Raw genomic sequence first — 25,152 nt, 5'->3', positions numbered from 1 at the left:
AACAGTCAATTTTTCAGTTTTTCTGGAATCCTGGTCATTTGGAAATCAACAAGGTGGGCTGCTGCTGCCCTTCAGCAGTTTTAACCTAGTGTCTGCTGCTTCAGGTCAATTTCCTTGCAAGGTTGGTGGTACTGTTTTTCCATGTACTGATTTTTCAAAAGCATGCTCAGGCCAGTTGCGTCTGCCTTTGCATTAAATTTGTCCTGAGCCATTGCTACTGAAATAATATTTTATAATGATATTCTTAATACCTATTGTCCTATTAACATCTGTTGCATGCTTGTTATACTAAGTGATGGCTACCGGGAAACCTCGCAATACGGTTACAGACAGCAGAATGTTGAATAATTAAACTATGCATGTAGATTAATAGTCTAATCTCACTGCCTGTGTATGGATAGTAGGAAAATAACATCCATTCCATTACTAGTGTATACAGTAGAAATAAAAAGCCATCTCCTACAGTTGGAAACAGCAGTTCCTTAAAGCAAATGTTTGCTTAATTTGTATAATTTCCATTAAAATGTGCTATTAATATTACATAAATCCCTAACCCCAGTTAAATTCTATGACTCATGTCTCCAAGCTACTACTACAGTTCAATTGACTTTTAGGAAAACCTAAAAGGAGATTGTAATCTCTCAAAACAGAAAATTCTGACTCACAAGGAATACGTTCACTCTTAAAACGCAGAAGAATATGGCAGAAAGTCATTTTATTGTGTTGACCTGCTTGAGAGTAATCATTTTGATGCATCGCCCATGCACTGACAGTGAGTCAGCACAATGCTACATGGTGAGGCATGAACCCTGCAGGGAGAATATCATTATAAAATACTTCTGGACCGTCTTTGTGTAATGACTACTGTACATGGAGGCTTTTGTTCACTGTGGGAGACTAAAAACCAGCCAACATTTCATTGACACGTGCATGATGCTGAACAGTTTTGTATGTAAACTGTTGCTTTCTGTACTTTTCAATTATTCCTGTCATTGACTTCTCCAAGATTTATACGGTCATGTCTTCAGATTGCTTTACTAGTTTCTTTAAGTTCTGTAAATAAATGTCCATAAATATACATTGATGTTGTCTTTTCATAATTAACCATTGTTTTTGTAAAAGGACCATACTGGCATTTTAACTTAAAATGCCACTTCTAGTATGGAATATACCTGCTGCAAAGGAAAATAAGTGTTGGTTTACACCTTGCAAACATACAGAAAACTGGTGTAAACAGGCAGAATATTAATTTTATAAACACCTGTATATCATTCTTATATATTTATAAATGATTGACATCCCTTATGACTATTTTTGAGCATTGGTCTATTTGAATACAAATATACATTTAAATGTATATTTCCTTGTGAAACGCAACAGTGCTAAATTTCCCAACAGTGTTTCTTCCTTTTTATTAAAATGCATTTCTCATCTCTGCCACAGAATGAGAATTATCAAACAAAAATTAATAACAAGGCAATGATGCAGAGAATGAACCAAAATATCATTGATTCTTTCCATATTATGAAAAAAAAAAGTATTTCGTCAGTGTTCTAACTTAACTTCTGTGGTTGTGAGCAGGTTGTGATTTGGCATGCTTATTCAAAATGCACTCAGCATGTATTGAAATTTCCTTAATTGTTATGTGAATTGTTTGCATATGTGGTTATTATATGTGATTTCATTGTACCTGTATGTACTTGTATCCAAATTTGTTTCTATTATGCTTGATTTTGCTGGCCATTCTTGGATGACCTAGCAACTCAAGAATCCAAAGCGTTTTGTGCTGTCTTCTGTAATATGTATACTCTCTGATGTTTTGTCATACCGTGTCAGCTTTTAATTTTATTCTTGTCCAACAAGATATCTTTTATATTTGTTGGAAACAAATTTATGCAAAGACAATTTTAGCAAGCTTTGCTCAACACAATTCTTTATTAATTAAATTGACCATTTTGTGACATTGGAAAATGTAATATACCAACTCTCTCTTTTTGCAGTTGAACCTCCTTCAGACTTGAATTTTAAAATTATAGATGAAAATACTGTTCATATGTCATGGGCAATACCACCTGATCCAATTGTGGGTTTCAAAATAACAGTGGACCCTACAACGGGTAAGTTTTGGGATGTTGGGATTTTCGGACAGACATCCAAGATGATATAATCTGATCCTTCCCCCACCTTCTGCTTCATTATGAGGAAGGCAAGATTTAGAAAACCAGAGGGGTTTACCTAATGTCACAAGATATTTGGTGGACTCAGGTCTCCAGATTTCCAGCTCAGAACCCACTATTATATTTTTATAGTGTTAGCTTTATTATTTGCTGTGTAAAGCTGTTAGACTTTATCCCCTGATCAGAATATTGCTGGTAATCTTTGATTTTATAAAATAGAATGATCACTGCTTGACATTCTTCTTGAATCACTTAATCTGTCCAACACTTCAAGTGACAAGTAATGAAGTGAGGTGTTACACTTTGCCCAGTGTCCTGCGTACTTCAGTGCTCAGGACACAGTCTTCTGGGATCGTGGTGAGCTGCCATGATGGAAGACAAGGATTTACTGGGTAAATTCTGTATCCTAAGGCTAAGAGTCAGTATCCTTGATGTTGTTTTGAGTAGGGAGAACCAATCTCTCTTGACCAACTTTTATTTCTAACATGGAATGGGAATAAAACCATTTTTATGAGCACTGGCCAAGTGGTAGGCAGGGGTCTTGATTGGCTGATAGAAGAGATAGATAATGTCAACATAACATCACCAGAGCTGTGTTTGCATACTTATGGCCTTTAAAAATGCCAGTGATTTTAAATGCTGATTTATCAGGGGATTGAGAAACTGTTATCTGTTTTCAATATGATCCAAGAGCTTAAAGAGGGATCAGGCGTTTACTTTTTCTTCCTTGAATCTTCTCTTCCCAAATATATTTGCAGTTAACTGTTTCATTGATTCCAAAGCCAAAAAGCAGTTGAAAAAGAGTTCATCTGGTTTCCAGGTGTTGGAAATGACTGACTGTAGAAACGAACATGGGACCATCCATACCCGCAGAGCCCTGGGGTCTTATTTTCCCATGGTGGGCCCTGGTTGGTTCTGCAATGCTCCACATATTAACCTGGAGCATTTCTCAGGGTTCTGTCATACTTGTTGCTTTTCTTGATTATGTTTTGATGAAAATTAATATGGTTAAGAATTTGAAAAGTCATTAGTCTCTAACAACTACTGTTTCCTGTTGAATTGAGCATTAACGTAATCTAAAAGGAAATACATAATTGTCAGCATGTAAGGAAATGCTCAGTACACTGTACTTTGAAATATTTGATAGTTAAGTCAGATCAGAGGACCATGGTTACCCTTTAGAGTATGCCTCACCCCTCACTGAAATATGGAGGATACACCTCTCCTATAAAAGTGAATGCTGTTTCCCAGTAGACATTCATTCTAGCCAGTGGGGTTTGTTGTCTTTGAGTTGATTTTTAGCCCTTCATTTTCTTTTGGTACTCTCCGATACATAATTTAAAATTAAATTATTTTCTGCTTTATATTTCACTTATAAAAATTTTGTTATCTACCATTAGTATTCAAACACCATGAAAGATTGTTTTCGATATTCTGTTATATCTTTAATCTAGAGGCATACTTGAGTCCTCAAACAAATATGGAATATGATTGTAACAGGTAAAGGCAATGCCAGTTCATTTATTGAATTTCTAGAGTTCAAAGTGTTAGTTTTGGAGGACAGTAAAAAAAATAATGCTTGGGTATTCTGAGAAAAATGTGTATTTTGAATTTTCAGGTTTGAGTATATCTGGGAATTACATTATATTGTATTATGTTATATGTGAAAAAAGTTTTGTTGCATTGATATTTTCCTTTCTATATTTCCAGATGGGCCCACTAAAGAATTTACCCTTTCAGCTAGTACCACTGAAACTTTATTAACAGAGCTTATACCTGAAATAGAGTATGTGGTGACAATCACTTCATATGATGAAGTAGAAGAAAGTGTACCAGTTATAGGCCAATTAACAAGTAAGCACACATATAAAGTACTTTTATACCTTATATTTTGCAGAAGGTTTCTCCAACTTTCAAATTTAATTTGTTATTATGCAGAGTTAATTTACATCAGCACTAAATATTCTTGCTCTGATCCTAGTTATTAGTAGATGTGAATAATTTACTCACATTTATAAGCTTGGACTCTGCAAGCAGCAGGAATGTTATGAATGAAAACTATTAAAAAGCATTAGACTTTGCCAAGCTACAGAGTTAATATCTTTTTCTGAAATATATCTAAAGCCTCGCTGAAAATAATTTATTTGCAAGGGAATGCTTATTTGGCCGTATTCTCTGACAAGCTGGGAATTCACCGGAAAGACAATGGTGGAAGACAAAATACTTATTTTCTTCTTAGGAAGTATTTGTATGGGTTCATTTCCCCTTGTAATAATCAAGTTTTGACTCAGTTCAAACAGGTGGCCCGACAAAGCCAGGGGAGAAGAAACCCGGAAAAACAGAGATGCAAAGTAAGCATTTTCCTTAATGTTTGTATGTGGTTTTGCAGAAGTAAGTTATAAATGTAATATATAAAGGAGATGTTCCAATTGGATCCATAGTTTGATCTCACTCCTATATTAATTTCTATAAGGTTTATCCACAAGTAGAGGCAGTGTAATAGTAATGTATGCCTAAGTGCTTATAACACCTACGTTACTTTCTAACCATTCTAGGTACTCAATATCCTTTTTACTGGGGGTGTATTAAATTTGTGTATGTTCAGGTTTCCCTGCAGTATTCTGGCAGTAGGTGAAAAACAAAACTCATCACTGGACTTAAATTGTAGAAACAGATGGTAGCTTAGGGACACGTGGGAAATAGAAGGCTGGACCACAAGGGAGATGTCCTCGTGGTGTCTTTAGCAATTCCATTTCCATGAAAATCGCTCTATATATTCTGGTCATCTCTAGGGTGTTTACATGGGCTTACTTGGTGTGACTGTAAACATTTCTAGAGTCTCTGTAGGATGTCTCTGATGAATTGATGCATTTGTAATCAAATGAAAGCAATTTTATGGTCTGGTTTTGTGGTTTCTAGGCCCTTTTTGTCCTACACTGCTTTGACTTACTGGGATGAAGCCTTAAGTGGTTGGACTTCTAATTTTGCCACCTTATAAATGGGATTTATGACTCAGGAGAACAATAAAAATATTGTGAACACAAAGTTCCCTTTATCTGGAATTTTCCCCTCCAGATCACTGTTTATAATTCTTTCTAATGTCTAATAATCTGAAGTGAAGTTTATAGCATGCAGTTACAATGCAAATATTTTCCCTGAATCATTAATATTTATTCTAAAGCAAAGTATTATTCCAAACATTGACTTTCAATAGACTTATGTTGGCCCATTAAATAGTATGCAAAAATTATTTAGGCAGGCAACTTGTACTGGCTTGCAAATTTTTCCAGGACCCTTTCCTTCTTTTCTGAGCCAAATACTTCTCTTATTATCCACCAGCTGACTGCAGGGACAAAAATGCCTTCAGAAAATTCACTCAGCTTTGCCTTATGAACCTGTTTCCTACTCATCAGCTGACCACAGAGAGAAGAAAAAATATGTTTGATTACAAACACCAGTTGTTGTATTTTTGGGGATTTAAAGATACCACATGTGTTTTTACTTTTGAATTAAAATATTTTCCCTGCCTTTTCTTTAGTGAAAGTAGATTTAGTTGTGAAATTTAAATACATTGATGATTAGGACAAGATATTATGAGTATTTTGCATTATATTTATGATAGTTGTTACTTCTGTTAAGATTTCATTAACCCTCTGGACTAACCAGCTGCCAACTTTAGACCATTACATTGTAAAGTGCAGGAGAATGTTAAAAGATTTGCTTTTTTCTTCAGCTCTATTGCATTTGCTTAAATGGCACAGCAGTTGTTCTGTAATTTTAAAAAATATTTATTTGACTGCACCAGATCTTAGTTTGTGGCATGTGTGATCTAGTCCCTGGTCAGAGATGGAACCCAGGCCCCTGCACTGGTAATGCAGAGTCTTAGCCATTGGACTACCTGGGAAGTTCCTGTTTTGTATTTGTTGATCTAAAAGTACCCAGAATGAAAACACTTTGCTTATATTTCTTTTGTATGTCTCCTAGATATTTTATATAATTTTTACTTGGAGAAAAGAGTGAGGATATAGTTACAAAAATTGATAAGTCAATAGCACAAATGCTTGGGTCACAGGCTCTTGGAGAATCAGTCATATATCTTTTCATCTTGTCTTGTACACTGTCTTCTATGACAATTTAAAGACATAGTTGCAGAAATGCATCTTCATGAAGGTACTAAAAATACTTCTGTGTGCGTGTGTTAAGTTGCTTCAGTAGTGTCTGACTCTCTGTGACCCAAGGGACTGTAGCCTGCCAGACCAGGCAAGAACACTGAAGTGGGTTGCCATGCCCTCTTCCAGGGGATCTTCCCAACCCAGGGCTTGAACCTATGCCTCTTATGTCTCCTGCCTTGGCAGGCGGGTTCTTTACCACTAGCGCCATCTGGGAACCTGCCCGAAAATGTGTGCCAATAAAATTTTGTGTTCTTTTGTGCATGTCACTTGTGGGGGAAGAACGATATGAAATGTTCTAAAGAACAAAATGATTTTAGGAGCCAACATTTTTGCAATGTTAGTTTGTATTCCTTAATGCTAGATAGATTTAATAGTGTGTCATTTAAAAAACGTATCACATATATTTCAGAATGTTCTGTCAGTGCCTGGACCGATTTAGTTTTCCTTGTGGATGGCTCATGGAGTGTGGGAAGAAACAATTTCAAGTACATCTTAGACTTCATTGCTGCTCTCGTGTCTGCTTTTGACATTGGGGAGGAGAAGACAAGGGTTGGAGTTGTTCAGTACAGCTCTGACACCAGGACGGAATTTAACTTAAATCAGTACTACCAACAGGAAGAGCTGCTTGCTGCAATTAAAAAAATCCCATACAAAGGTGGCAACACAATGACAGGTATTTTTTTTTTTTTTTAACAAATTTTGGTATTGTTTAAGGTAAATGAAGTGTCTGTTTGGGGAAAGGAATGATGGGTTGCACAAATGATCATATGTTAAATAATTTTGAAAGTAATCTTTTAGTTTTTGATTTTAGTAAAATTGTATAGTGCGGAGTGACTGGACGTATCTCTTTTTCATTTCAGGGGAAGCCATTGATTACTTAATTAAAAATACCTTCACAGAATCTGCTGGGGCAAGAGTTGGCTTTCCCAAAGTGGCGATTATTATTACAGATGGCAAATCCCAGGATGAAGTGGAAATTCCAGCAAGAGAGCTTCGAAATATTGGGGTTGAAGTTTTCTCTTTGGGTAGGTGACGTTTGGTGAAGTGTTTTCCTTTAGAACCACTTTACTACTTCATGCTCAGAAGATGAAGGCTTGATTCCCCCAAAAGGATCCTTCCTCAAGGAAGGAAAGCAAGGTTTGCTGCACCTTATAGTGTGGTGTTACTCCAAATCATTTTGGAGTAAAATTTTGCTTGTCTATTTCTTTCATGTAGCTCCTCCCTTTTTTAAAAAAACTTTTTTATTGGTGTAGTTTCAGGTGAATAGTAAAGGGATTCAGCCATACATGTACATGTATCCATTCTCCTGCAAATTTCCCTTCCATCCAGTCTGCCATATAATCGAGCAGAGCTCCATGTTCCATACAGGAGGTCCCCATGTCCCCCCTTTCTAAAAAAGGCATTAGAGCTGCATATGTATTAAGTAAGGCAATATTCACATTCCTTGTCAACCCTCTGCTTTTCAAAGAATTCTGGGCCAGTGGTTCTCATAAAGGTACTCCTTGTATTATCATTAAGTGTTTTATATGTGTTTCCTCTATTATGTAACACTTGAAGAATTCAGGGAGCTCCAGCTCATTCAGGACTCTGGAAGAAAAAAGTATTATCTACACAGATGGCAGCAGGGACAAATGATGGCGTGGTTGGCATGAGAGCCTACTCTGTTCTACCAACCACTCAGTTGCCTCTGTGGCCACATTATGGGAAATGAGAAAATGTCATTCAACCGTTTTTGTCCTTTCAACAGTTGCACATTCGTTAGGAAACAAAGCAATTCAGTTTATGACTGAATAAGGATTTGAAAACGTCTTCACTTGGGAAAGACTAAGAAAGCAAAGAGCTTCCTTGATGTGACCCGTTTCCCTTTTCAAAGACCCTGTGTGTGTGTGTGTTAGTGGCCCAGTCGGGCCCTACTCTTTGTGACTCAGTGGACTGCAGCCCACCAGGCTCCTCTGACCACGGGATTCTGTGAGCAAGAATACTGCAGAGGGTTGTCATTCCCTTCTCCAGGGGACCTTCCCGACCCAGGATCGAACCTGCGTCTCCTGCATTGCAGGTGGATTCTTTAATGTTTGAGCCACTTTTGAAGGGAAGCCCCTTCAAATATCCTACTCCCATTTTTTAAACTTTATTTTGAATTGGGGTATTGCTGATTAACAATGTTGTGATAGTTTCAGGTGAATAGTAAAGGGATTCAACCATACACTTACGTGTAGCCATTCTCCCCCAAACTCCCCTTCCATCCAGGCTGCCATATAACATTGAGCAGAGTTCCATGTACCATACAGGAGGTCCCCATTGGTTATCCATGTCCCTTCTTTTTTAAAGGCATTAAAGCTGCAGATGCAAAAGAACTCAAACAAATTGCCTCCACACCTTCACTCAATCATGTTTTCAACGTGGCCAACTTCGATGCGATTGTGGATATTCAGAATGAGATTATCTCCCAGGTGTGCTCAGGTGTGGATGAACAGCTCGGTGAACTGGTCAGTGGAGAAGAAGGTGAGTGAATTGCTGGGCGCTCCCGTGCGTTCACCTTTTCCATTGTTTGAGAACATTTATGGTTTTACAGACGGGGACATTTAGCTTAGTACTCTGCAACTTAAACTCATCACAGCGCTGTTTCTGTTCAGTGGCAAAGAGTTTTCTGTCACCATAAACTGTGTAGTGTTTTCAAAGCTCTTAAGAATATTTCAAAGAGCAGTCAGTTTGATCCTCCCACTTTTGCGAAATGTTCCCATTTATCAGTAATTGCTTTTAAATACATGAGAGAGAGAAAAAAACATTTCGTAAACATCCCTTGGGGCGTTAAAAAAAATCACAGTTTCCATGATTGTTCTCCTCTCAGCCTGAGAATTGACAACTGCTTAAAGATAAGTTCTAAATAACTCCATCTTCAATCATGTAGAATCTTTCATCTCCAAACCCCAAGCATTTTGGCAGTGTTCATGGGCTGTAATTCAGTTTCAGAACTCCTTCTTATTACCTCATGGGCTCTGAATCTCTTTCTTTGTTTTACTGCCTAATGTCTGATTTTTTGCTCGGTACTGTTACAAAATCCACCCCCGTCTGACCTTCCCCTGGTCATCTTCTCTTACTCAGCCTTTTAAAACATTTGAGTTTTCACCCTCACTAGGGTGCATGTTCAAGGTTAGGCCAACTTTGGTTCTGCCCCTGTTCGCACTCTCCCTGGCAGGGGACACGGGCTTCATCCCAGGTGTCCACAGTCTTAACTTTGGGGTCTCCTCTCTGTTGCTGGCGATTGCCTGCGACTTCTGTCCCCTAGGCTGCCAGTTGGTGCGTCCATTCCTGTCCTCCCATTATTTCTCATTTCTTTAGGCATCACTTTTATGGACTGTGTCTGATAGCCTTTCAGAGAAGACAGTGAGTAACCTTGTGCATGTTTTATCATCCAGTGTCTCAGGCTGACTTACAGCAACGTAGAACCATATCTTCTGGGAAATAGATTCCATTGACAGATCCAAAACTTCAAAGATTTGGTCTGAAATAGCTTGAGATACTTTGTTATTAGCTAAGTACATGACTATGTTCTACATCGACTAAGGACACAACATTTTTAGATGATCAGTATTTGCTCATCAATCTGCATGTTGCACACCGTGGTCTCACCTCTGTTTGGTGGCATTCTGAACATAGCTGAGCTTTTTTCTTCTAAACCTTTGATGAAGTGGAAATACAATTATTTAAAATTATAAGAACCTGTCATTTAAGAACAGCCGACTTATCTTTCTTGGCATATTATAAAGTATCTTTAAAATATTATATTATTATGTTTAAAGTTTTATGAAAAGGGAAAAGATTATTTCTAAAGTATTGAGTAAGCCATTGATTTGGCAAATGTTTATCAAGTTCCTCCTTTGGTACCTGAATAAAGGCCATGACATGCAGGCGTGCTAAGCCGCTTCAGTTATGTCCAACTCTTTGTGACCCCATGGACTATAGCCCTCCAGGCTCCTCATGTCCATGGGATTCTCCAGGCAAGAATACTGGAGTGGGTTGTCCTGCCCTCCTCCAGGGTCAGGGCCCATGAATGTAATACCAAAACCAAAATGGAAAATTTTGGTCCCAGAAATGAATTAGGCATCTGACGTCCTATTATTAATTTTTTCAAGGATTTCTTTGCTCTAAACTTCTCATCTCCTGGATTAAAATTCTGGTACTGAATCTCTGGTTTGGTGGGTACAAGTGGAAGTGGGTGTCTGTGACTAGAAACTTTTTCTGATACATGCACGTGACGTGTGTGTACTAAGTTGCTACAGTCGTGTCTGACTCTTTGCAACCCTATGGACTGTAGCCTGCCAGGCTGCTCTATCCATGGGATTCTCCAGGCAAGAATACTGGAGTGGGTTGCCATGCCCTCCTCCAGGGGATCTTCCCAACCCAGGGATAGAACCTGTGTCTCTTAAGATCCTGAGTTGGCAGGTGGATTCTTTTACTACTCCTGCCACTTGGGAAGCCCTTTTCCTGATATGATCATGATTAATTTGAATAAGGAAAACTGAGGTGTAACAGTAAAGACCTCATTAATGGGGTTGCATCTCACTGTTTTTAATCACTCTTCCGCTTGTTGTTTTGTAGTTGTTGACCCTCCTTCAAATTTGATTGCCACAGAAGTCTCGTCGAAATATGTTAAGCTAAGCTGGAGTCCATCTCCTAGCGCCGTGACTGGCTATAAAGTTCTCCTTATACCCATGACCACTGGAAGCCGACAGCATGCTCTGAGTGTGGGGCCTCAGACGACCACACTCAGCGTCCGTGACCTCTCAGCAGACACAGAATACCAGATCAGTGTTTCTGCCATGAAGGGATTGACATCCAGTGAACCTGTTTCAATAATGGAGAAGACTCAACCAATGAAAGTTCAAGTGGGTGAGTTAATAGGGTTTGAAATATGTGGAGGTCCATTTGATAGTATACCTTTCTGGTTCAGACTTACTTTTAAACAATACAGTTACGATGTTTCTTTTAAAGAAGCCTGCTTACTAAGAAAACCAGATGTCTTTGGCCCTCTATATGCATGGGTTCCATATCCACAGATTCAACCACCTGTGTTGTCTAACATTGGTTGAACCCGCAGATGTAGAAATCTGTGAATCTGGAGGGCCAACCTCCCTGTGCTGTTTTATAGAGTGGACTTGAGCATCCACAGAGTTTGGAATGGAAAAGGAGGTTCTGGAACCGCTCCCACCCCTAGGGTACAGAGAAACTGCTGTATTTATATTTTTATGATTAATTCATATTTGTTTATAAATTTGTTTATTTCATATGATTAACTGATGCTTGAACTTTAATGGGCTTTCTTTCTTTTTTACAGAATGCTCACGTGGTGTGGATATAAAAGCCGATATTGTGTTTTTGGTTGATGGTTCCTATAGCATTGGGATCGCAAACTTTGTTAAAGTTAGGGCCTTTTTGGAAGTTCTTGTAAAAAGTTTTGAGATTTCACCAAATAGGGTACAGATAAGTCTTGTCCAGTACAGCCGGGATCCTCATACTGAATTCACATTGAAAAAATTCACCAAAGTTGAAGATATAATTGAAGCAATAAACACTTTCCCCTACCGAGGAGGGTCTACCAATACTGGGAAAGCCATGACTTATGTCAGAGAGAAAATATTTGTGCCGAGCAAGGGTTCAAGAAGCAATGTCCCAAAGGTCATGATTCTTATCACAGATGGAAAATCTTCAGATGCTTTCAGAGACCCGGCTATAAAACTGAGGAATTCAGATGTTGAAATCTTTGCCGTTGGTGTGAAGGATGCTGTTCGCTCAGAGCTAGAAGCCATTGCCTCTCCTCCTGCCGAGACCCATGTGTTCACAGTGGAAGATTTTGATGCTTTTCAGAGGATATCATTTGAACTCACACAGTCTATCTGCCTTAGAATTGAGCAAGAGTTGGCAGCCATAAAGAAAAAAGGTGAGTAGGCTCTGTAAAGTAAAAGTTATCCCTTCATGAACAAAGCATTTTTGGTTCTAAAATAGAGGATAATCTGCTTTGTCAATTCTATTTGTAGGAAAAAGTAATTTTCCTGTATTATTGAAAACTACTGAGTTTAGCTCATTTACCTCTGAGACATGGCTTTCTCCTGCTATGGGTCAGATGTTTATCAGTGAAAAAGCTGTTTATCTTAAGCGTCATGCAGGACTGGGAACCAGCTTTGTCACTCCCATTTGTCCAATTAAATAACTGTGAATTGAGTGTCTGGAGGGCTGAGCTAGTTCCTTTGAATCAAAGGTAACTGGAGTATAGTCCTGGATCTTTGAATTCTTTTTCCTGGACCATTTTTGGGCATCAGTGATCGCAACTGAATTCCCTATTCTCTTCTCTTCATTTGCTCAAATTCTGTTTTTCAACATTTGATTAAAAGTCCCATCTCTTGCATCAAGCTTCGTAACTGTTCTAGTGCTATAACGCTGATCACTTGTAGTCATTTGACATTCAAATAGACTACATTTTTGTTAATAACCTTGCACTCTCTTTTCACTCCAGTTTCATTGTATGTCCCCCAAGGAGAGGGAGTTTGCCTTAAACACTGTGTCTTCCTCTGATTTGGTTTAATAAATATTTTTTTGTTCAGTTAAGTCGCTCAGTCGTATCTGACTCTTGCGACCCCATGAATCGCAGCATGCCAGGCCTCCCTGTCCATCACCAACTCCTGGAGGTCACTCAGACTCACGTCCATCGAGTCCGTGATGCCATCCAGCCATCTCATCCTCTGTCGTCCCCTTCTCCTCCTGCTTCCAATCCCTCCCAGCATCAGAGTCTTTTCCAATGAGTCAACTCGTTGCATGAGGTGGGAGTTTCAGCTTTAGCATCATTCCTTCCAAAGAAATCCCAGGGCTGATCTCTTTCAGAATGGACTGGTTGGATGTCCTTGCAGTCCAAGGGACTCTCAAGAGTCTTCTCCAACACCACAGTTCAAAAGCATCAATTCTTCGTCACTCAGCCTTCTTCACAGTCCAACTCTCACACCCATACATGACCACAGGAAAAACCATAGCCCTGACTAGACGGACCTTTGTTGGCAAAGTAATGTCTCTGCTTTTGAATATGCTATCTAGGTTGGTCATAACCGTTTGTCCAAGGAGTAAGCTTCTTTTAATTTCATGGCTGCAGTCACCATCTGCGGTGATTTTGGAGCCCCCCAAAATAAAGTCTGACACTGTTTCCACTGTTTCCCCATCTATTTCCCATGAAGTGATGGGACCAGATGCCATGATCTTTGTTTTCTGAACATTGAGCTTTAAGCCAACTTTTTCACTCTCCTCTTTTACTTTCATCAAGAGGCTTTTTAGTTCCTCCTCATGTTTCTGCCATAAGGGTGCTGTCATCTGCATATCTGAGGTTATTGATATTTCTCCTGGCAATCTTGATTCCAGCTTGTGTTTCTTCCAGTCCAGCGTTTCTCATGATGTACTCTGCATATAAGTTAAGTAAGCAGGGTGACAATATATAGCCTTGATGTACTCCTTTTCCTATTTGGAACCAGTCTGTTGTTCCATGTCCGGTTCTAACTGTTGCTTTCTGACCTGCATATAGGTTTCTCATGAGGCAGGTCTGGTGGTCTGGTATTCCCATCTCTTTCAGAATTTTCCACAGTTTCTTGTGATCCACACAGTCAAAGGCTTTGGTATAGTCAATAAAGCAGACATAGATGTTTTTCTGGAACTCTCTTGCTTTTTCGATGATCCAGCGGATGTTGGCAATTTTATCTCTGGTTCCTCTGCCTTTTCTAAAACCAGCTTGAACATCTGGAAGTTCACAGTTCACGTTCTTTTGTTAGGAAAACATTTTAAATTATTACTTTGAAATATCTCCTTATGGTATGACAGAAATATCTGTCAAACCATTTGCTTGATGGTTCATTTTAGATCTAGTACTGTTTAAATATTCCAGTTGTAGGTATGACCGTTCTGTTACTGCTTTGCTTTATGAAGCTAAAAACTCTAATTCAGGTATTTTTTAACTAGGTACTTTTATTTAAACAACATAACTTAGTGTTATGAATGATCAAGACCAGTGCTCAAGGCTGTGGTCGTTTGCAGGGCTGTGAGTGAGGGCTTTCTCTCACTGGCCTTGTGTGGGCTGCCTACTCAGTGCATTGGCCTCAGTGACCACTCTCCCGATAGAATGGAAGGCATTTCAGAAAATGTGTAGCCGTTGGGTCCATGCTTTGTAGATTTAAAAAAGATTTTAACTATGTCCTTCTTTTTCTCTTAACAGCTTATGTGCCTCCAAAGGATATTAATTTTTCTGAGGTGACTTCCAACAGTTTGAAAACCAGCTGGTCTCCTGCTGGAGAAAACGTTTTTTCGTACCACATCACCTACAAAGAAGCTGCTGGGGATGATGAAGTGACGTTGGTGGAGCCAGCCTCGAGCAGCAGTGTGGTCCTCAGCAACCTGAAGCCAGAGACCCTGTACCTGGTCAATGTGACTGCAGAGTACGAGGACGGCTTCAGCATCCCCTTATCTGGAGAGGAGACCACCGCAGAAGGTGTGAGGAGGGTTCCCCACCGTTTCCCCCAAACTAGTGGTTTATCATAGAACAGATTCACCATGGGAAATGGCCCTCTGCTTTATAGTTCAGCACTGTGAACGCCCTTGTAAGATTCAGTTCCTTTAAAATACAGCTACTCATAAATCTTTTTCTAAAGGGAAAAAACTTTTAAGTGAAAGATCCTATGTTTATTTTGATGAATTTGAGGTTGAGACATAGAGAACCATTAATAATTATGGAATTAGCTCTTGAAATACTGCTTATCTAGCATTTTCTGTCCCATGTTTCAAATACTTCTGAGCTACCAAACCTCTGATGACAGATATATTTTACCAATTTTTTATCTTTTTAAAATTGTGGTAAGATATACCTATAAATAACATTATAGTGACCATTTTAACCCTTTTAAAGTGTGCATTTCAGAGGCAATTAGTCCATTCATATTGTTGTGCTAACATCACCACATTCGTCTCCAGAACTTTTTTATCTTGCAAAACTGGAACTCTACCTGTTAGACAACTTTCATTCCCACTGCTGCTCCTAAACAACTCCCCCTCTTTTCCCCGCAGCAGCCATTCTGCTCTCTGTCTCTATGAATTTGATGACCCTAGGTTCCCATATGACTAGAATCATGCAGTATTTGTCATTTTGTGACTGGCTGCTTTCACTTGGCTTAGTGTCCTCAGGGTTCATCTGTGCTCGAAGCGTGTGTCAGAATGTCCTTTCTTCTATGACTGAATGATATTCTAATGTATGTATAGACCAACTGTTCTTTATCCGTTCACCCATCAGTAAGCACTTGGATTGCTTCCATCCTCTAGCTACTGTAGATAAACTGCTAAAAACCTAGCTGTACAAAGTTTACCAGGTGTTTTAAGTGATACTTGTTTAGCTGTGTCCGCTTTACTGGAAAGAGTTGCATACTTTCTGATACATTTTTCTTCATCTGATATTGGCAGTATTCTGAAGAACCTTGTTAGAAGACTAGCACCAGACATTTACTCTTTAAGATAAATACAGTGAATATGGTAAGAGGTATCAGTTGTTCTCCATTTTTATTGGGTATAGAAAAGGCTGAAACAGCAGCATGAGGAATTTAAGATAGTTACAAACAAAGATGTGTTTGCTGACGGGGAAGGCGTGTGCAGGCCTACTTGCTGATAAAAGCTAGAGAATCTTTGAGTTTTTCAAACATGATTGATTTTTCTTTTGTGCATGGTTTAGGTATATTCCTTTCTGAAGGTTAGTAGATACACTAAATGGCCTAAGTTGTCTTCTTGTCTTATGATTTTTGTGATGATATAACCTAGCAGGCCACACTTAGCTATTTCTGACTTTCTGCTGATTTCTCTCTAATGGCAAATTGCGGTTTGATGAGCCTGGCCCTTTTTCTTCAGCACTTTGAGATGGAGATGGAACTTTGTCTCAAAAAGAAATTGAAGTCTAAAGGGTTTTTGAGTACAGTCAACTATATTTGTATACACTCTTGTCTCAAAAAGAAATTGAAATCTAAAGAGTTTTTGAGTACAGTCAACTATATTTGTATACACTCTAATTTTTCCTCAGTGGGCTACTACAATAGAATTTGGTAATGCCTTTCCAGTTCTGTTGTTTGTAGTGAAATCTGAGATTTGAACTTTCTTCTGTATAAGGAAGTGTCTGACTTAATATCTTTATTAAACTAGCAGTTATTAAGATTCTGCTGTATGTCAGGTGCTATGATAATTGTTTCCAAGGATTATCTCATTTCACCACCTCAATAATCCTACAAATAGTCACGTTTTTGCTGTTGGCTAAGCTGAGACTCAAAATTACATGTTAATTAAATTTCAGAGCCAGTATTCAGATCCATCAGTTTTGTTTGCTTGGACTAATATAGCCGTTTTCCTTGCCATATTAAATGAATCATGGATATAGGTCTGCCAAATTGCAAATTTGCAATTTGCTTTGTTTTCTTGAGATATGCAATTCCTTTTCCTCGTTGGAGTGGTCTATTGATATGTTGGACATTTAGATAAACTTCTAATTGCCTGAGAGGTACATGCAGATATAGTGCACTGTGGTTTTACCCTAGTGGATTTAGTTCATCTTTCCTGACCATGTTGTCCATACGAACAATTCACTTCTTAGACAAAAAGGTCATTAAACCACAAAACCAAGTGATGTTCTTATTTGGACTTAATGAAAATTTCATTTAAGACATAATGAAAATTTCATTTCATTTAAATTACATTGCAATTTAACTTTAAGATTTAGATTCAGCTAGTATGGTGCAGCAACAGTATTCATTAAATACCTACAAATGTGTTTGGTTTAATACATGTGTGTTCTAATTATTCTCAAGTCAAATGATTGTGCAGATAAAAAAGTTAATGGTGTGACTGAGTGGATAAGACAGTTTGTTCAAGTGGATAAATATGGTAGACCTCAGTGTTAGTATTACTTTCCTGCTTTTTTGAGAAAATCTTTAAGAGTGAAAGTCTTGTTACTTGTACTTGAAGAAACAGATTGTCTTTATTTTTGATTTTATGTCAATATTAATTTGCAATTTTATAGAGTATTTATGAATTTAAAGGTTTACTGATATATGCCTCTTTATCTGATTACACAGTTGACAGTACTCAGTTTCTTTATGGGTATTGTAGTGTGTCTGCCATTTCAGAATGTAGTTAATATCTGACCAAATACGTTCAGGAACCAGGATGTTTGTCAAAAAATGCTCATGGATTTGCTTAGAGAAATGCTGTAATTTAGTGATCAAAAACTGGCTTTTTATCCTTCACATATAATAAATCAACTTATTATTTTTTAAACTTTAGTGAAAGGAGCACCTCGAAACCTAAAGGTGACGGATGAGACTACGGATAGCTTTAAAATTACCTGGACTCAAGCTCCGGGGAGAGTCTTAAGGTACCGAATTATTTATAGACCAGTTGCTGGTGGAGAAAGCAAAGAAGTTACCACTCCAGCCAATCAGAGGAGGAGAACGCTGGAGAGCCTGACTCCAGACACAAAATATGAAGTATCTGTAATTCCTGAATATTTCTCAGGACCTGGTTCTCCGTTGACTGGAAATGCAGCCACTGAAGAAGGTAGAAGAAATATGCTCATTATCTGGTAACAACTGAAATCTTAGACTGGGAGAAGCTTTGAACAACTATTCAGACACTAGGAGCCATCAGATACTTTGTCTCAATTACTGGAGTATCTAAGATGTTAGTCCTATTAGATTTGGTTTACTCAAATATTTGACTTACTTGTGACCCTGTTTATTGGGTTTTCCTGGTAGCTCTGGTGGTAAAGAATCCGCCTGCAACACAGGAGACCTGGGTTCGATCCCTGGGTTGGGAAGATCCCCTGGAGGAGGGCATGGCAACCCACTCCAGTGTTCTTGCCTGGAGAATCCCATGGACAGAGGAGCCTGGCAGGCTACAGTCCACGGGGTTGCAAAGAGTCAGACATCACTGAGCGGCTAAGCACAGCACAGACCTCATTTATTGGTATCAGCAGAAACTTGAGTGGTATGATATGGTCTAAATATTCTTTTAGAATAATATTATTAAATATTCTAATATAAATTAAAGGATGACTAGGGATTAAAAATCATATTGTGCACCCTTGAGATAGATTACCTGTTATTTCTTCAGGTAATACTCACCTGTTTTTATTTAAATGGAATGATTAGGCTTTCTGGATAGATTCTGATATTAGTTGCAAGTTATTAATATTTAATGTATTATTTCATGAATAAAAATTAAGGCATTCATATTTTTCATTTTATTCCTTGTCTTTAAAGTTTTAAAAGCATAATAATAATTCCATGTCAGCAATAATGAGCAGTTATTAAGTACTTGGAGTAGGAAATGGCAACCCACTCCAGTATTCTTGCCTGGGAAATCCCACGGACAGAGGAGCCTGCTGGACTATAGGCCATGGTTCACAAGAGTCGGACTCAACTGAGAGACTAAACTAGCACCACCATTTGGCACCTATTCACATCAGCTTCTGTGCAAAGAGCTTTTCATGTATGAGCTCACTTAATCCCTGCATAGGACCTAGAATATAGTGTTGCAAAAATGTTGGGGCTAAGGAAACTGAATGTTGCTAATAAGCAGTGAATGTGAGTTTGTTGCCCTCCTGCAGACACTGATTGCTTCATGACTCCCATCCTGGTGCAGCCTAACTAATTAGTCTCTCCTGCAAAGACCCTCTCCACCTGCCCTCTTCTTTTCTTCCATTGGAGAAGTCACTACCCTTATTCTTTCCAGTTGGGGATCTAAGGTTCTTTGTACTGGGCACCAAAAAAAAAAAAAAAAAAAGACCCAGTGATGCTTCATCCTTCTATTTTTTTGAGTTAAAGCTGGGGGATGTGTGCCTGGTGAGGAGAGTGATAGAGTTGGGAGCCTTGAGACCCTTCAGAGACCACATGGCCCCGTTACCAGGAAAGGCGTGAAAAGCCAGACATCACAGTTGCAAAGGGATGGGTGGCCTCTGAGTGGAACCGAGGCTCGTTTCCTCTCATATATATTTTTCTAGAGACAGCACTATTTATCATTTTTATCAATTAACATAATTCATGGGCATCACATTTAGATGTTCTTAGCCTTCCTCCAATAAAGTCTTTTTATTGACTGTTTCTTAGAGGAGTCAAAAATCTTCATTGTGTTGCTAATCAGCATATATACATTTTATAGTGCTTTGTTCCAGTTTTAGAGAAAATGTTGTAGGTTTTTTTACATGAAAGATTCTAACATGGAAGACTTTAACCTGTGTGACTACTGTACAGAAGAGAAATTGGATGGGTTTTGTTTTGTTTCTACTAACACATAGGGCCCGATTTAGAGACGCTTAAACTCTGTTGACTAGTCAGCAGTTACAATAGTCATAATCTCACCCAAGATGTAAATTTGGTTACATATCTATCTAATAGATAGATAGATAGATAGATGTGGGCTTCCCAGGTGGCACTACTGTAACGGACCTGCGTGCCAGGGCTGGAGGTGCGAGAGACGTGGGTTTGATCTCTGGGTGGGGAAGATCTCCTGGAGGAGGGCATGGCAATTGATTATATATATATAAAGGAGAAAAATGTTTTTAAGTCATTTTATTAAATAATGAGTTTTGATGTTGTTGTTTCTTTAATGAAGTTAGAGGGAACCCAAGGGATTTACGAGTTTCTGACCCTACGACATCAACTATGAAACTGTCTTGGACGGGGGCACCAGGAAAGGTGAAACAGTATCTCATCACATACACACCGGTGGCAGGAGGTGACACTCAAGAGGTCACTGTGAAGGGAGACACAGCAAGTACTGTCCTGAGAGGATTAAACGAAGGGACGAAATATGCCTTATCTGTGACCGCCTTGTATGCCTCTGGAGCTGGAGATGCCCTTTTTGGAGAAGGGACAACACTAGAAGGTAATTACTGTCATATTTTATAGAAATCTCTGAGCTTGCTTGTGATTGCGCTTAGGAAGCTTAAAATGTTTTCCGAGAATGAAATCTGAGTGTGTGCCATCTTTTCTCTTAAAAGGAATTTGTATTAAAAAATAAGTAGTCATAAAACTGCTTCTTATTCAGGGATGTAGGCTACCAAAAAAATTAAATTTGATTGGGAAGCAGTGTACTGGGGAGCTGAGTGTGTAGTAAGGCTGTAGGAGTGTGTCTGTTGTGCCATGGGTTGGTTAAATGGAGAATAGGTGTGTGACTCTTGGAGTGGACGGGGGGAAACATTAATGGAGCAAGAGGATTTGGTGTGCCTGAGATAATGTGGTTGGTCTGTCACCCAGGAGCAGAAAAGAGCCCTTTTCTGACTAATAGCCTATTCTCCTGCACCGTGCCTATCAGTATCAGTATCAGTATCAGTTCAATCGCTCAGTCGTGTCCGATTCTGTGTGACCCCATGGACGGCAGCCCACCAGGCTCCCCTGTCCCTGGTATTTTCCAGGCAAGAACACTGGAGTGGGTTGCCATTTCCTTCTCCAATGCATGAAAGTGAAAAGTGAAAGGGAAGTTGCTCAGTTGTGTCCAACTTTCAGCGACCCCACGGACTGCAGCCTACCTGGCTCCTCCGTCCATGGGATTTTCCAGGCAAGAGTACTGGAGGAGGGTAGCCTCCCTGTCCATCACCAATTCCCGGAGTTTAATCATGTCCATTGAGTTGGTGATGCCATCCAACCATCTCATTCTCTGTTGTCCCTTTCTCCTCCCACCTTCAATCTTTCCCGGAATCAGAGTCTTTTCCAGTGAGTCAGTTCTTCGTATCAGGTGGCCAAAGTATTGGAGTTTCAGCTTCAGCATTAGTCCTTCCAATGAATATTCAGGACTGATTTCCTTTAGGATGGACTGATTAGATCTCCTTGCAGTCCAAGGGACCCTCAAGAGTCTTCTCCGACTGTGCCTACAAGCATTTATAAAAGCTTGAGAAATATGAGAGTCCAAGTTACTGTTTTCTGAATGACTTCTAACATTCAGTTCTGTGTTAGAAGTTCAAAGTTAATGCAGTACTTAGTAAGAACCATCAAGACTGGATCTGTTTCCTTGGTTCTCTAGAGTTCATTGTCAGAGGGTTTCATATTTCTTAGGCTGTTTTGAACTGTAATGGAAGCATAGATTTGACTCCACAACCAGAAAGTAAGCCATACAAGAGAGAGAAAGCACAAATTTAACTTAACTACAATGAGAATGGATTGTAGTGTTGAAAAGTGGTATCGGTGCATGTTTAAAATGATGATGCAGTTCCGTAGCTAGGGCCTAAATGGGAGGTCAGGTTTCCTTTTGTTATCACCACCTTTTCTATGCCTTATTTAAAATAATTGTAGGAAGAAAATAAATCTAAAGTATCTTTTGTCGTGTGAGATCACAGTGATATTCGGGAAAAATCCATATCAGATTTAGTGGGTCCAAGAGCTTGGAGGACCATAGATGTTGTAATTCACAAGGATGAGATCTACAAGAGGCGGTTTTGATTAAAACTTTGACTTAGGTAAGAAATAAAAGCTAATTGACAAAAACTGTCTAATCAAAGTTCTGTCTCTAATAGTGCTTAAGGGTTTAATCCAATACTCTGTGAAATTTATTATTAGAAGAGGGTCTAAATGAAAGTTTAAATCCCAGTGTGCAAAGTACTGATTATTCGAAGAGTCCTGGTTTGGCTACCATGTGACTTTGAAATAACATTTTAACCCCTCTGAACCTCAGTTTATCCATCTATAAAGAAGGGATGACCATTTTTCCCCCTTCCTCCCAGACTTACTGTGGAGATCAAATGGTAGTGTTAAGTGAAATGCTTTGGGATCTGGAAAACATTCCACATATATGAAATTCATCAAGGGGAAACAACATTCAGTTTAGAACTGATATCTAAAGATACAGCTTTTGTAAGTATATCAAAGATGTTGACTGGTTACTCTAAAATTTTGAAAATAATAAGAGATGGAAATGGAAATTGCCTTAACTAGGGGGACACAGTCCAAACAATGGAAGCATGTGATCTTTATACCTGGAGCAACATTCAGAATTTCTGAGAAATTTATCCTTTTTTTTTTGACCTTTAAGTTCTCTTTCTCATGTGCTTTCTACAGGCTTTCAACATAGATTGCTCCTCTAGGATTTTTAAAGGATCGGCTTTGAAGCTTTTGTTTTTTTATAGAATGGTTGTAGATTGCTTATATTTGCAAACATTTCTCCCTTATAAGGGATATCTTGGAAATAATAGTTTTGCTTGTGCTTATACTTTTTAAACTTCTTATATTCTTTTGCATTTCTTACTTTATAAATATACTTACACTTTGTCAAATTGTTGCCTCTAAAGATTAATGCATTTTTACTAAGAATAATATATTATCAATTTTTAGAAAATAAAATGCACATTTTAACATCACAGCAAACATTCTATTGGGTAATGACTTTTCTAGGCCAAGTGTGTAGCTAAATTCTTTATAATTTTATGGGTTTGCACAAGAGGTATAGAAAATCTACAAATTTGAATGTGTGTGTTAGTGTGCACACCCGTATATCTGGTCAGAAATAATCTCCAAGGGAGATACACAGATAGTAAAATAAATTAAAAAATTGCTATTTCCCATTCCCTAAGATGGAGGAAAGCTAGATGATTTGCAACTTCACTTTAAAAATATAGTTAATTCATAACTAGATTGTAATAGTAGATTTTTTTCCCATTGACACCAAATCTTTTCACTTTAGTGAAGATTTAGAGAATATGCTGCCAGCCTGATTTTGTTAACATATTTATCTCATTGCATGATGTGTGGTAAACTTATCAAGTATGTGAAAGCATAGTTGTGACTAAATTAAAATAATAGATATTTTTTGCTCATGGTTATTCCATTTCATTTTATTATATTAACTCAGCCAAATGCACATACCATATACAGGAATAGGATATGATGGTAAATGCAGAGAATGGAAAGCCCAGAAACACAGCCAGCCAACTGCTCTTGAGGGTTGCTGTTTTTCTAATCTGGTTTTCTCTTGGGAGAGGAGGTGGTTAGAGCAGGCCCTGAAGGAATGTTTCTTCCATCCAGAGGCATGGCTCAGCCAGCCAGGGCATTCTGTGGCTTGAAAATTTTATAGATGGACTGAAGTGCATTCTATTCAATTAAAAAAGAATTAAAAAAATATTTAGAATGGGCTATAACCATCCCTAACTTGAATCTGTTTCCTAGTGCTTTCTTGAAATGCAGCCAATGATCAGAAAATTTCCCCGTCCCTGGAAGAGAGATTTATTAGCATTGGCGTTGGGGAGGTTCATGGTTGGCCCTAGTACTGTATGAAATAGAATCACAAAGGCCGAGTTTATTACTATTTCAGATCCAAACTTCAGAGGAATCTGAGCACAAGCTATTAGGTTTGATTTACATTGTTTTTTTCTCCTGTTGTTGTTAAAGTAGATTTAATGTAATTACTAAAACACTGCTGTACATGTAAATGAACTTCAAATCTTGAATTCTTAGTTGTCACTGCTAGTGTTTACAGAGGGAAACCTGCTCTTTTAAACTAAGAAATGAATAATTCCCACTTTAATTCAGAGATTTACTGCAAATGAATGCAAATTTCAGCGTTGGAATAATACAGTTCTTTTATTTTTGAATGTGTTTGTTGGCTGTGGAAAAGATGATTTTTCAGAATTTCTATTGTTTCAGTTGCCTTAGCAACCCTCTGGTGTCCTAAACATGAAAGGCTTCCTATACATCAAACCAAGCTAACTCAGCTGACATTTGGTTACCATGAGGTTTTTAGCACATCACAGGAATTCTTCTGCAAGATGTTGAGTAACATGGGGTGCCTCCAAGATGGAATAAATAAGGCCTCTGTGTTTTCCTAGATTTACTGCTGTCTCATAATTCGGAAAATCATTCATTCTGTGTATAACAATTCTGATGTTTCCAGGGAACTTTAGTCCAATCACCAAACAGTAATATCTTTCCCACAAATTGATGGCTTATCAGAGAAAAATCTAAACTATGTTGGAGAGGTGACAATTATGGCAGAAATCTCATCCACGCTTTGAGGTTGAAGGGCAATTTGCTTTTTAAGAACTATGTGTTACTTAAAGTAAGTTAACTGATCAGTAGTGAACTTTGTCCTTTGGAATGGTGATTTCAAGTCGTTGCTTGTAAATCAAGTGTGTTTCCACATGGACATTATCCAGAGCAGGTCTTCCTTATTCTGCCATGGAAAGTTGGATGATTTTGAGTTGAGCTCTATCGGAAAAGACAAATTGATTTAGAAGGGGGTTACATTACATTTTCAATTTCATTTCTGTTTTTGAAAGTGGTATGTGAAACTCAATGAAAGCCGGCTGGAACAATCTATAAGATGAAAATAGAGTTTCATTTCATAGTGATTAATTTTTCAGTTATCACTGGCTAATTTGTGTTATAATTATATTTGAATTGGATGATGGTCTGCTTTTCAGAAAGCAAATGGAAAAGGGCTAAGGAAATGTAGGAAAGTTACTTAAATAAGGCTTCAGTTCTTTGGCCTCGTATGTGGAAAAAGTAGAATCAACCCCGTACGGATCTTCAGATCATGAGAAATGCACCTGTCTAATTACTTGCCTCAGCAGCAGCACAGGAATGGATGCATGCCTGCAGGCCCCAGCAATGCTGCCTTTTGATATATGTGACTATGCTTTGTAATCCGATCAGAAATACTGAGTATCAAAATTTCAAAAGCGGACGAATTTTGTTTGTTTAAATTTATGACAGAAAAGCTTTGTTATTTCTTATACTTACCCTAGTACTATACTGGAGAGA

At 38.4% G+C, this 25,152-nt stretch overlaps 1 protein-coding gene across 3 annotated transcripts in view; it reads left to right on the top strand.

Moving 5' to 3' along the window:
- The window catches only part of COL12A1 (collagen type XII alpha 1 chain), a 120,709-nt gene that overhangs the window by 5,663 nt on the left and 89,894 nt on the right, over positions 1-25,152 (top strand). For 2 of the 3 annotated variants that reach the window (XM_040239045.1, XM_040239047.1), the window contains exons 2-12: positions 2,001-2,117; positions 3,888-4,031; positions 4,469-4,528; positions 6,759-7,022; positions 7,210-7,374; positions 8,678-8,851; positions 10,949-11,239; positions 11,685-12,287; positions 14,595-14,867; positions 17,690-17,962; positions 20,018-20,290. The exons of the other annotated variant lie outside the window; for it this stretch is intronic. In XM_040239045.1, coding sequence (XP_040094979.1) covers positions 2,001-2,117; positions 3,888-4,031; positions 4,469-4,528; positions 6,759-7,022; positions 7,210-7,374; positions 8,678-8,851; positions 10,949-11,239; positions 11,685-12,287; positions 14,595-14,867; positions 17,690-17,962; positions 20,018-20,290 — 2,637 coding nt within the window. The remainder of the gene's footprint in view (positions 1-2,000; positions 2,118-3,887; positions 4,032-4,468; positions 4,529-6,758; positions 7,023-7,209; positions 7,375-8,677; positions 8,852-10,948; positions 11,240-11,684; positions 12,288-14,594; positions 14,868-17,689; positions 17,963-20,017; positions 20,291-25,152) is intronic. 3 annotated transcript variants of the gene reach the window in all.

The sequence above is a fragment of the Oryx dammah genome, unplaced genomic scaffold, assembly GCF_014754425.2.
Source record: "Oryx dammah isolate SB20612 unplaced genomic scaffold, SCBI_Odam_1.1 HiC_scaffold_4, whole genome shotgun sequence".
NCBI classification, from domain to species: Eukaryota; Metazoa; Chordata; class Mammalia; order Artiodactyla; family Bovidae; genus Oryx; species Oryx dammah.
This window is presented reverse-complemented; position numbering and strand designations above follow the sequence as displayed.